Below are 12,743 nucleotides of genomic sequence, written 5' to 3' on the forward strand. Positions count from 1 at the left end.
AGAGAGAGAGAGAGAGAGAGAGAGAGAGAGAGAGAGAGAGAGAGAGATAACATGTGGAGCCATATACACACTGCACAAAGATCCAGTAGCTGGTCATGTGAGCAAAAGTCTACAAAACTTAGATAAAGGAGAGGAACTCCAAACTCATTTTCTTCAGCAAAGATCATGTGGCCAGCTACTTCGTAAAAGTAAGTACTTTACTTTTTCTTTTACAATAGACTACCAAGATAGTGGGGAAACATGGATGTATATTATTAAGCCTCAGGAATGATAAATCAAGCATATATAAATTAAAGTATTCATTACCAACATACTGTTTTTGTGGTTTTCATTAGTGTTCTATGTCAGAAAGTCAAGGTTTTATATTTAAGTGTGAAAGCTGGGTAGTCCCAACAAGTAGCCAATAGACAATTTTAGTGGAGAGACTAAGTGCTTCCATTAAGGAGAATGGCTCAAATTCACACCTAATGTAGTTCTAGTCCCTTTGGCTACCTGGACCCTAAATCCCATCTAGCTCAGGGAATCTGTCAGGATTTCCTAAATTCATATTACAAAGTTTGTAAAGTAATCTTGCTGCCCAAGTGCATGGACCTTTAGCCATCACAGCTATAGCCATCATTGGGTTGGTATAATGAGCAGTGTGGGGTAAAGTAGCCTTGATTAGACCAGATATTTTTGAAACCGACATACACTCTTGCGCTCACTTTGTACTATTTGTACTAAAAAGCAGAACTCCAAACAACTTCTTTATTATCTCCAGGAGGGATTAAAAACAAAATCGAGACCAGAGAAAATCTCCACTAAAATAAAACTGAACAAAAAAGTTTGTCTGGAGTTACACTATTTTTATATTTTATAAACCCACCAAACCCCAAAAGGCTTATTTTGCACAAAACTACTTCATTTAATTTTTCTTCCTAGACGTCTGAACTTAAACATTGTGGAAATAAACATTTACATTTATTAGTCTAAAAAAACTAAGGTATTTGACACAAACAGGATATTTCTGAAAGTTTTATTAAACTTTGTTACAAGCAAGTCAGGATGGAAGTTAGGTGTTTTTTTTCTTTACAGACAGTTTAAATCAAGATGGTTAACTGAAGTGCAGCAGCAGGAAAAAGATGCATCTACGCAACAACTTCTGGACCTGCCAGTTGTCAGGCCGCGCACTGGAGAAAAGGGTCCTAATGGGATTTAGATTATCAAGCCCTGAGAGAAACCATTTTGCCCATCGGAATATTTAGGGCATTAGTATATATGTACATTATAACATTACTGCATTGTTCTTAACAAACTGAGGTAACCTAGTATTAGAGACAAATTGTAATAAAGCAAAACACTGAAGTGCAAAAAACAAACAAAAAGGTAAATGTTAGTTTTTTTTACCAGTTACATACTCAATTAAGCAGATCTGTCACCTACACAGAACAGAAATAGATGCAAACTCTGTGTGTATGAGACCGGGCATTTTAAAGTCAACTGTAATACTTAACATTTTAGATGCACATTTTGAAAATCAAATACAGGCCACAATTTAGTTCAAGGGTTTGAAGAAAAAAAAAAAAACAGGAATACAATTATATACTTTTTACTATTAAAAAAAAAAAAGTATAACATACTTAAAAGGCTTTGTAACAATTCTGAATAGGTTTGGTCAGTTTATTGTAGTATAATACAAAACAAGCAGCTTATTTAATTAAAAAATACGTTTCAGTTCCCTGCTCTTTGCCAAAGCGTTCTGATCAGGCAGACCTTTCACGCGCTATCAATCTTGCTGGATCCACATTCCCACTGACAAGTAAGCGGTTCCAGACCAGTGATGGGCAGGTAAAAAAGGGAGCAAGCAAGCTCTGTCCGATCAGAACTGACAATTATCTGGGCACAGAAAGCTACAACAGGTATAATCAGGCACCTCCAGGTACCTAAATGATAAATCTGGGAGTAGCTTTTCATGAATGCCTCTAAAGGCTTGAGTTCAAAATGCATGAGGATCAATAACCTTGATTATCTTGTCATTATCATGACAGAAAAAAACAAATGGGTTTTTTTGGAATTGGTTAAAAGGACAAATATGAAAGCATCATCTGTTATCGTCATGTTCACATTGGAACGTAAGAAGGATAATCGCAAGTTCCATGCAGCAAATGGTTTGCCGCAGAGCTTCTTGGACTTTAGCATCCCATGACCAGGAATAGGTAGTGGACCATCTGATAATCAAGCAAGTCTGAAGACAAACTGAACTACAAAGACAGGGCCGAGTTTGGGGAAAATGGTTTAGGAAACCAGTTTTGGTCTATTACAAGAGCAATGAAATCAAAATACATTTGAAAAGACATAGGAGTTTTCCACTTTAAGTAAAAAATGGACTTTCACTAAGGCTACGTACACAGGTCAGATGATTTTTTTTTTTTCTGATAATCGCCTCGGATTTTGAATGAGAATCTGGCGTGTGTAGAGTGCTCGTCGTGCGTCCTGGTGGATCCACGGACAATGAATGATCAAAAATGAAAGTGAAGGGGAGAGAACGCAGCTTCATCCTTCTACCCCTCTCTCCATGGAGCAGAGTGTGGCTGTATGTACAGCGCTTGTTCATGCATTGTGCAGTCTTTTCTCGCTGGAAAGGATTGTGAAAAATCCTTTCCAACTACAAGTATTGCAAATGTGTACCCAGCCTTTCTCTTGGTAGAAACAAGGGGTCTCTCGTTTAAAGGCACCCCCATTACCCCACAAGGCAAAGAGGTTTCCGGAGGCAATCAAAAAAAACTGGTATTGTGTCTTGCTGTATCTACATCGTTATCTAAAGTTAACATGGGCAAAAAACATAATTCAATGTGAAATATTAAACCTGTTCTAAAAGTGTGTTCCAAAAGATTGGATCACATCATAACCAATGAGTGTAAAATTGAAACATTAAGCATGTTTAAGAAGGGAATATTTGAATGTCAATCTCACAATATCTCCCTCTCTCTGGATCCCATGAAAATATGATATGTCCCAGATTTAATACCTAAGGGGAAGCTATAGTGCACGTTGCATAGTTGGGTTAAATCATTTTAACAGTTACTATGAAACTAGTTAAACTAGAAACTTTTTTTTTAAGAGATGGACTTTAAGCATGGAGAACATACTCCATATGTAATAAGCAAACATGTTTGTCCTCGTGTACATAAATTATAAAGAAAAACCTTTTTAAAAACATTTAAAATATACATCAGTAGGAATACTAATGCTAAGCTAGTTATGGTAATGTGTTTACCTACAAAGAGAATTGAAACTGGGCACTTAATGGAAAGAATTTGAGTTAGGTGAGGTAAAGCAGTTCATTTGTTTAAAACATGCTCCCAACACACAGAACCATACTTCTAGGGTGCCAGTCAAAAATAAAAGCAACACACAAGGTTTTACGCTTCGCAAAAAAGTTGGTTTTGCTTAGAGAGCTATAGGACCTGGTTACACCAATGCATTGTTATAATGGCAGTATTTGATGTGAACAAGTCCTATAGCTTCTCTGTAACTAACATTAAATTTTCCCCTATATAGATAACTTTAAAAACCAATGAGAAGATGTTTCTAATATTGTTTATAGGAGGGACAAGCTTATCACACATGGTATGAAATTGAGGTCCATTTTTAACTTAAAGTGAAAATACAAGATATTTGTAAACTTAGTTAGAGAAAAAAAACATAACTGTGCAATTCCAGATTACACTAGTAGCATCTACAACTTGGGAGGTAGCCTTAGTGTTCAAGTTACAATACACATTTGTGCCAATAACTCATGTTCTAGGAGATCTAAGTTGAAGAATATGCACTAACATAGTGAACACAATACGGAAAGGCTAATATGGAACAAATAGAACAAGGCCTTTGCACTGCTTTGCTTCTCCAAGACATCACAAAAGCTGAACTTAAATACACTGGTCATACATCTAAGATAACAGGTTTTACAATAGCAAAGCACTAGACTAAAATAAAATAAAGAAAAGGAACAGTACATAGATACTTTACAGTGTCTCAATCGTTCAGCAGGCTGTGCTTTCATCCCTGGTCCAGATTGGAAGGAAATAGAAGGCAGCTGGTTTAATATTGCACCGATACATACACATTCATTGAAATACACTTAACAAGCAGTAAAACAAAAGGAGAAAATATGAGTACAGAATCCACCTCGACATGCAGAATTGTTAAAGAATTAGTATCTGGTCTGTAATTCCGTCATAATCAGGATAACTGTTCAGGAGGATTGCATATAAGCTTATTGGCAATACCAGCTCCCTATACGTTGGAGGTTTCTGCCAAGAGCAATGCTGAATAAATATAGATGTAAAGATGTTGGGAGGGAAGATATGACTGACCGTGTTTTAAATCATCCCAAAAGGTGTTCAATAGGGTTAAAATCAGGATTCTGCAACACTTAAGTTTATTCCTCCTTATCTGACTTACCAAGCCATGTCTTTATGGGTCTGGCTTTGTGCACAGGGGCACAGTCATGCTGAAACAGAAAAGGACCAAGCGCCCAATTCTCTAGAAAGTACATTTTAGTTATAGTATTATTGGAACTCGATTGAAATGGTACTCTATTGAGATGCCTCCTGTGGGCGGTTTCTACATACTTTTCACTAGATAGCAGGTATGATGACCTTCACTCCACAGAATACAGACATGCTAGGGGGGTGAAAGTATGTGCATAAACTGATAAATAGATAGAATTCTGTCTCCAGGAACAAAGTACAATCAATGTGGTAAAGGTATTTTTCCTATGTATTTACAAAAAAACCTACAGCACTAACAACCTGCTGAAAATAAATCAATGCCAATTGGACAGGAAAAGGTCCTTGAAAAATGTAAAAAGTGAGGTTTTGACTCAACCCATCTAGGAGTATAAACTGAACATTGGGCAGTTATCAACTACATAAACCCCAAAGCACTGGAGTTGGACAGCTCTCCTACAGACACAACAGGAAATTAGAAGAAATTTCTCCAAAGTGAAAGAATATACACTTAGGGCTCTATTTATAAAATAGGAAATCAAGAAATTCACTCAGAAACATTAAACCATTTCATTTTCTTTGGAGCTCTACACAGTTCAAACATAGCAGTGCATTTTTAGGGCACAGCAAACGTCTTTGAATCCTCCAGGTCCATGTGTTTCAATGGCAGAAAATCATTCATATTTGAGAGAATGTTGGATTCCCCTTTTATAAATACTGGTAGATAGTTGTGGCAATTAGAAGAACTCACCTCTATTACAAAGGAAATGTTGGATTTAAATGCAGTTTAAGAATGTCCTATAAATAGTATAATTTTATATATCTATATAAATATCTCAAAAACACTTCAGCACCAGGAAGGGAAATAAGCAATAAATGAGGGAGAAGTGTAGCTAAAAAGTTCAGTAAGGCACACGACCAAATTACCCATATTTACTGCTTGTTAAGTGTAGTTTCCTTTAAACCCACATACAGGATTCATACAAGGGCAAGATTTATTAAAATAAGAAAAAACAAAAAAATAAAGTGCCTAAAACTAAATAAAGAAAAAAAAAAACAGAACAGCTTGATCGAGATACTATGAGCAGCATGAACCCTTTTTCACTTGTGCATTTTAGGTTTTCTTTTTAATAAATCCGCCCCACACAGCCCATATCGTACTAACTAGTCACCCAACATCTACACAATAGAACTACATAATGAAGACCTTTTAATATCATATAGAAGAAAAAAAAATTCCACCCCCAGTCTGGACCACAATAGTGTTGCGGCTTGTTAATCCAGCCGTTTTTCCTGCACAAGTCCCACAACATTTTACCAAGTGTAAAAGGTTATGGTTGGGAATTGTAGCTCAAAAAAACAGCTGGCGAAAACAGCCAAACAATTCTACATTAAAGCAGATTTCTTTAGTTAAAGCTGATCTTTGAACCTTTGGAATTTGTTGATTTACAAAAGTCAAATGGCAAGAAAAACAGAGCGTAACCATATAAATATGGCACAAAAATATACATGGTTACAAAAAAATATTCAACAGAAGTTAGGACTCCACGACACGAGGATCTCTTTTGGGAGTGATGGCACGCAGTGTGTGACGAGGAAAGAATAATTCCCCAAACCTCCAAAGCAACTTACCTTCTTGTTAATTTTGAAGTTAATTTACTAAAGAGATTAGTGGAGCCTCTACTTCGAGTCTGTGACAGAGGGGTGGCTTCGTGGGATAAACTGGGTGAGGCAGGTGGTCCGTTGTAGGTAGCAGTGCGTCGCTCGCGGAGTTGGCCATGGAAAGTGCTTCGGCTGGCAGTTCCTCTAGGGAAACGCATGCGGTCTGGAGTAGTGGTGCTCGTTATGCTGTGCGTTGATGCTACAGATGTCCTCTGATCAGGCATTGTGCTGTGAGGACAAACACAATTAAAGTCATTATTTTTTATTATCTGGAGTGAAGGTGGCTCTTAAAGGCAATAAACTGAAATGTAATAAAATTATTCGTTGAAATTTAACTTCATTGAGCACTAATACGACATTCATAAATGTTTAGGAAAAAAGATCCATTAACTAATCAGATGTAAGATGGTACATGTCCATATACTTCAGTTTTTATGAAGCTGTTTCACGTCCCATTGGCTTCTAAGAAGCCAGCATAAATATCAAGCCAGTATACTAAATATCAAACTGCAATCCATTGTGTTTCATTCCTATGGTATACACAACAGGCAGTCTACCAAGGCTGCCATTTTTCTATATGCTAACTGTAGAGGGAAACAGAGAAAATATTTCTCCTTACTTGGCTATAAAAACACAGAATGATGGATCCTAATGTGGTAAAATGATGCATTTCTGCATGTTATGGTCCTTAACTTTAACTCTAATGGGAACCTCGTTTCATTTGGGTACTCTCCACACTATTAAGGGTACAACATCGGTTGTGAAATACTATTTAGCTTTTATTCAAATGACGCAAAATATTATTTAGCTTTTATTCAAATGACAAGTTTCAGGTTTAAACTGCAGTAAAATCAACGCTAATGTTAACATTTATGGGTTTTTGCCTAATGAAAATAATTAATGACTGTGCATGAGACTAATGATATAATAATGATTTTAAATTATGCAACCCTTGAATTGTATGCCTTATTGTGCCCAACTGTTTTAATCTGTGCCAAGTAGTTAACAGTTACCTAATGAAAGTAAAACGGTGGCACAAAGTCTAAGAAAAGGCTACCAAAAGTTAGATTGTCCTGCTGAGTCAACTTGTACTTCAGAACTATTGGTTTAAGGTGGACCTTTTCAATTAAGTTCAAGGAACTCTTCTGTATACATTTATGAATGGTATTAGCACTATTATTTTTGTGGAAATTAGTAATATTTCAGGTTTATTGCTCACTAGGGTTCATTCACATATATGTAGATGATGTTATACCCTTGGTACAAAGCAGTGTTTTTCAATATATTCCCATCACATTATCTGGAGATTTTGCAGCCTGGCTTACACACCAGAGCCATGTGTGTATTTGACCTGAATGTAAACATAGATGTGAATGTTGCCTTAAAACAGAGCCTTTGGTGTCAAGGAGAAGTAATAGGAGAGAAACATCAGACGCTTCAGAGGTAAAACAGATGGAGGCCAATGAAAGATAATGGACAACAACTGAACACAGGCTGAAATTTCACAAGAACTACAAGTTATGTACACAGTCACGTGTCACAGAATTTAGTACATGACGGTGCAGTGTGTAGACCAACTACACTGCAATATAAACACACATTATAAGTAACAGCAATGTAAAATAAAACTGCCATTAAAACAGCATAATTTGTACTGAGGGTCCTCTACACTGCATGCAGTATTCTCATTTACCAGGCGGAATTTCATTGACTGTATAGTTTGTGCGGAATCTGGGGATAAGGAGATCTCTTCACCATAGTACCTGGTAACGTTTCCATATCTACTGCATTTTTCAAAAGGGACGCCTTGGTAATGGCCATTGCTGTGCAATTTTAGGAAGAACAGAGTTTAACTATAATTGAAATTGTTTAAACCTGAATTACCAGCAAAAAAAGATTTATCATTTTTAAAAGAACAAACATGTGAAGTCTATATACTGTACTTATACACAGTCACACGTTTGTCCTTTTTTGTGTGTGCCTGGCCCAGGTCTTAAGCTGAAGGTAACCACTACATTTTCTGACACGTAATCTAAAAGATATTCCAACTCCTAAAAGTTACCCAAACAAAGCTCACAATGCAGAATTATTGGTCCTAAACTGTATATGATATCGAAGGTGTGATCTGACAGGCAGGTAAGTGAAGAAACTTCGGGGAATAGGTTGCACAGACAGAAATAGGAGCCACGGGAGGAATATAGTAAACTTTTCTACCTACTCTTTCTTTCTTTCCAAAACCAAATTAGTATTAAATCCATGCACCTGTTGCTTTAAAAAAATAAACACATTTAACAAAAGCAAGGAGTGGTGCTTTCAATAAATAGGTCTGATAAGTCCTATGTAACCAATATGATGCATTTATTGACAAGTTTGCTTTAAAGGTGACACCCCCAAACAATTTCAGGAGATGGTTATTAAGACAGCATGTATTTATATCTATATTTACCTGTGCAATACTGCAATTTAGATCATAACCAAGTTCCTCATACAATCCCCTCCTCTAACTGATATCTGAGCAAAAACAGGCCATGCTCAAAAAATGTCCGCAACAATATGGGTAGCAGGAGCAAAAAGGTGAGAGGGAGGAGAATGCTTCTGGAACCTTACTGTGCCAAATCCCTGCAGCTTCTAAGGCACTTATACCTGCAAAAAGCCACTTGTACCCTCTATTGTTAAAAGTAAGTCTAAAGCCAACGTTTTTTTAAAAACCTTGGCTTTTGATTTACACTGGGGAGAGGTCATTTCACTTCCCATTTTGTATGGCCATTCTGGGGAAGTGAAAAAATAAGTGGGATGTGCCCACTGCGAGGAATACAATACTCTTTACTAAAGGTTGGTCATATAGTGATCTGGAAGGCAGATCGCTAAACTTGTGGTAGACCTGAACTGATGCTAGATTTTCACCTGAGATGATAACAAATCATAGTCTTCAGATTTCTTTCTGTTGCAAGTAACATTTTAAAAAAATTTTGTGCTCTAAATGTACTTAACAGTGTTAGGTAAAGTTCTTATTTAACAAATTATGCTGTAATGGCAGGACAATAGAGTTTTTGAGTCCACATATGACATTGTTGCTATGAAGAACACAAACATCCTTAGCTACAAGAAAGAAAAACACAAAAAATATATATAATGACCCAGCAAGCAATACAATACCCATTCTTTGTATTACAACTGGGGGACAAACCAACACCAAGGGGCAGCGAGGTACATGTTAGTTTGACATTACTTTCTGAATAGGGAGGAGGGTAGATTTGTTTTATTGTGTTATGTGTATGTTCTTTTCTTACACCGACTCGAAGTTATCTGTTTCACTGGATATTGGTGGTAACATCTCCGAGTGCCTGGAGGCTGACATGGACATCGATTTCGGATGCCGCAGCCGAGCAAAGATGGAGGATATGGCACATACTGAAGCAGGACTAGTTGCATAAGCGAAAATTCCTGTCAGGCTGCGATGGGGAGGGGGGAATAGGTTTGGGCAGACAGAACAGTATAATGGACCAATAAAACAGGTTCACATAATAAAGTGCAAAAAATTATAGAGGATTAAAAAAGTAAATCTTATACTGCCATACATATTTTTTTCTGCATAAAGTGCACATTAGCCTACCCAATTTCTTCTAGCAAATTCATCTAGGGGTAAAAGTCATGTATAAAGATCACTCAGATCACTGTTAGCAATGAATGCTGATTTGAGAAGATGGTGTCCTCTTTTGAACCATTTTCCCTTTCAAAAGAGGAGTAGAACTGCCTGCCCATGGCTACAGGCAATAAGGCAGACTCTGACTGCTTCGATTCACTGACATCTTTGTGCTGTTTCAACCAACATTGCGCAAATTTCTGCTCGAGCGCCACAACACGTACTGACCTACATAACACTACGTGAAAAGGCTGTTGCTGTAACCAGGAGGGGGTAGGCCTTTTAAGGAAACTGCAGGGCCCCAAAAAAAAAAAAATCTAATATGCATATAGACATGATCATAAAATTAACCACTTCTGTCTCAACAAGGGTACACTTAGATGCTATAAAGAAAGTATTTCACTATACCAAATCCAAGGCCATCCATTGTAGGCAGAGTAGGGAACCGTTTACTTCTGATAATGTTGATTTCTACAACCTTGCAAAGGTTACTGTCATAGCTGTGACATTCTGCCATTGCAGCATCAGAATGCCTGGAAAGGGGGCTCGATAAAAGTCACCCATGTGATTCCTTTCACTATCCCCCATCAGACTGTAAAATGTATACAGGCTTTTGTATAAGGTAGTGCAGTTAAGAATCCATATTACAAATTTGTAGCAATCTCTAACATTGGAAGTCTTATATGAAGTTCATCTGGATGGACTTCATCCCTTTTCAATCTCAAACTACACTTTAATGGTCTTTACCTAAAATATCCATTGCATCTGCCCATTCTTCATCACATGATGCCAAAAACATCAAGGATGATAAAAACATTTTTTGCCGCAATAAAACAAAACTTTAGGATAAAATGAATAACAACTTAAAAAAACACCTGAGAAATTAATAAGCTATTTCAAAGCCTGGTAAAGGTAAAGCACATAATATTGCAGAAGAGGCCAAAATATATCATACCTGTTCTCTTTGCCATTTTGAATTACGGAGTGACGGTCAGTTGATGCACGCTCACTACAAACATAAGTATTTCGACGAGTCATTCCTCCAGATGTAGAATTGCTCTGGGAACCAGAAAAAAAAACATACATTGATTTTGTAAGTGTACGAATCCTACACATAACCTTTTTTTGTATCTTTTTCCTGTGATTTGACCTAGATGGTGACCCTTAACATTTATAAACCCTGCCATTGGGCATTTTCTGGAACCAAAACAATCTAATCCTTTTTAAAATGTCAGTACTTTTTCCCACAGCATGAAGGGTAAAGTAAAAAGTACAAGATTTTTGGCACACTGTGTTTGGAGTAACAAATAATCCATTCACCACCAATGGGGTCTTAAAAAGCCCAAGAAACCTGGAAGCAAGAAAAATGCTCAGTGAAAACATTTAACTATTTACATGATAACCAAATGTAATTGAGCCATATCAGCATAGGAAAATTGTCAACTTATGCAGTGCCCACTGTTCAACGGAAGAGTTGAGCTTTCAATTTTTTCACGAATTGAGAAATTAATTTTTTATAAATATTCATTCATGATACTGTAACAGACCTAAAGACAATTTCTTCAAATTATCCTTATATAACCTAATTGTTTTAATTAAAATCAATTAAAATACTAAGTGGCCAATTTTTATGAAAGCCTGACCACCATACCAAGGAATGTTAAAAACATTCAATTAAACAATTAACGACAACGATTTGCAGTCACTACACACCCCACCGTTTCATTTGTAGCTTCACCAGCCACAAGGGAAGGCTTTGCACGAGAATTAGTGGTGTGTCATTGGGACTTTGTGTCCATGCATCCTAAAGAGCATTTGTGAGGTTGAGTACTGAAGATTATCATTAGACCTGTACAGCAATGGACCTTCTACGTACATATGCAAAAAAGATATTAAGAAATCAATACATTGGAAATTCCTGTTGTTGCAGCAGTTCTCAGAACTCCTGCACTGATGATTCCCATTTTAAATGGGCACCTTATGCCTTCACCCCAACCACAGCATATCATATGTTCCCACTGGAGATTGTGAGCAGCCCTGGAATGCATTGTGGGGAGGGGGCATGAACAAGCTTACACAAGAGAAGTTTAGGAGTGGTGCCAGATTACAATGACCTATTTATCATATTTTTGGTTAGTTCCATTAAATGAAAATATGAATATATAAATGAACTCAACATACTTTCTTACTTACACTGGGGACAACCGAACTCTTCTTTCTGTCAGGGATATCTGCTTTATTAGGGTTGTTTGCATTTCCAAGCATTGGGCTAGGAGGGGTCACACCCCTCCCGCTTACTGCACTGCTACTTGACTTTCGTGACTGTGCCGTCTCCTCTTTTAGATCGTTGTCTGTGGTGCTTGTCTGGCTTCGTTTCGGGTAAACTGTAACCGCAGGTATGGCAGGGCCAGCTACAGGAAAAGAGAAAAAAAAAAAACTTTTATTTGTGTGTCTAACAATGGACCCTGGGTAAAAAATAAAGCAGTCAAAAGAATTCACACATTGCTGCAACACATGGATACAGGGCAAGCTTCATGAGAGTCAAATCTAATAGACAATAATTAATAAGTGTCTCCAACAGGATTTTCCATTAAAAGTATATGAATTGCAAGTTGAATTGTTAAGTAAATTCCTTTTACAACTCCAAATTACAATTGGAACATTTGGGCTTCAACCGGGTTCACAACGCAGTTGGACGTTCATGTAATGGGGGGGGGCTAAAAAAAAAAAAAAAGCATATCCAAACATCTATGGTGTACCTAATGCATTACATTCAATACACAATGAAATGAAGTAGAAGGGTGTGTAAAAAAGGGGATGGAATGAGGGGATTTTACTTTTCTGAATATAAGGAGTAGCAGGAGTGTATGAACAGCAGAATTACATAACTCCTGTTAAACAAACCTGTTTGCATGTATTTACCCACTGTATTTAGCACTTTGTCGAAA

General features: G+C 37.1%; 1 protein-coding gene across 6 annotated transcripts in view; it reads right to left on the minus strand.

Moving 5' to 3' along the window:
- MARK3 (microtubule affinity regulating kinase 3) overlaps positions 1–12,743 on the minus strand; it is a 60,514-nt gene that overhangs the window by 6,359 nt on the left and 41,412 nt on the right. For 2 of the 6 annotated variants that reach the window (XM_072428375.1, XM_072428377.1), the window contains exons 13-15: positions 11,989–12,206; positions 10,751–10,854; positions 6,123–6,380 (exon numbers count right to left, since the gene is read on the minus strand). In XM_072428375.1, coding sequence (XP_072284476.1) covers positions 6,123–6,380; positions 10,751–10,854; positions 11,989–12,206 — 580 coding nt within the window. Of the gene's footprint in view, positions 1–1,001; positions 4,045–6,122; positions 6,381–6,414; positions 9,605–10,750; positions 10,855–11,976; positions 12,207–12,743 lie in introns of those variants that run through there. The other 4 variants (XM_072428380.1, XM_072428378.1, XM_072428376.1 and 1 more) reach the window with 4 other exon arrangements.

Source organism: Pyxicephalus adspersus, chromosome 12 (genome assembly GCF_032062135.1).
Source record: "Pyxicephalus adspersus chromosome 12, UCB_Pads_2.0, whole genome shotgun sequence".
Lineage (NCBI taxonomy): Eukaryota > Metazoa > Chordata > Amphibia > Anura > Pyxicephalidae > Pyxicephalus > Pyxicephalus adspersus.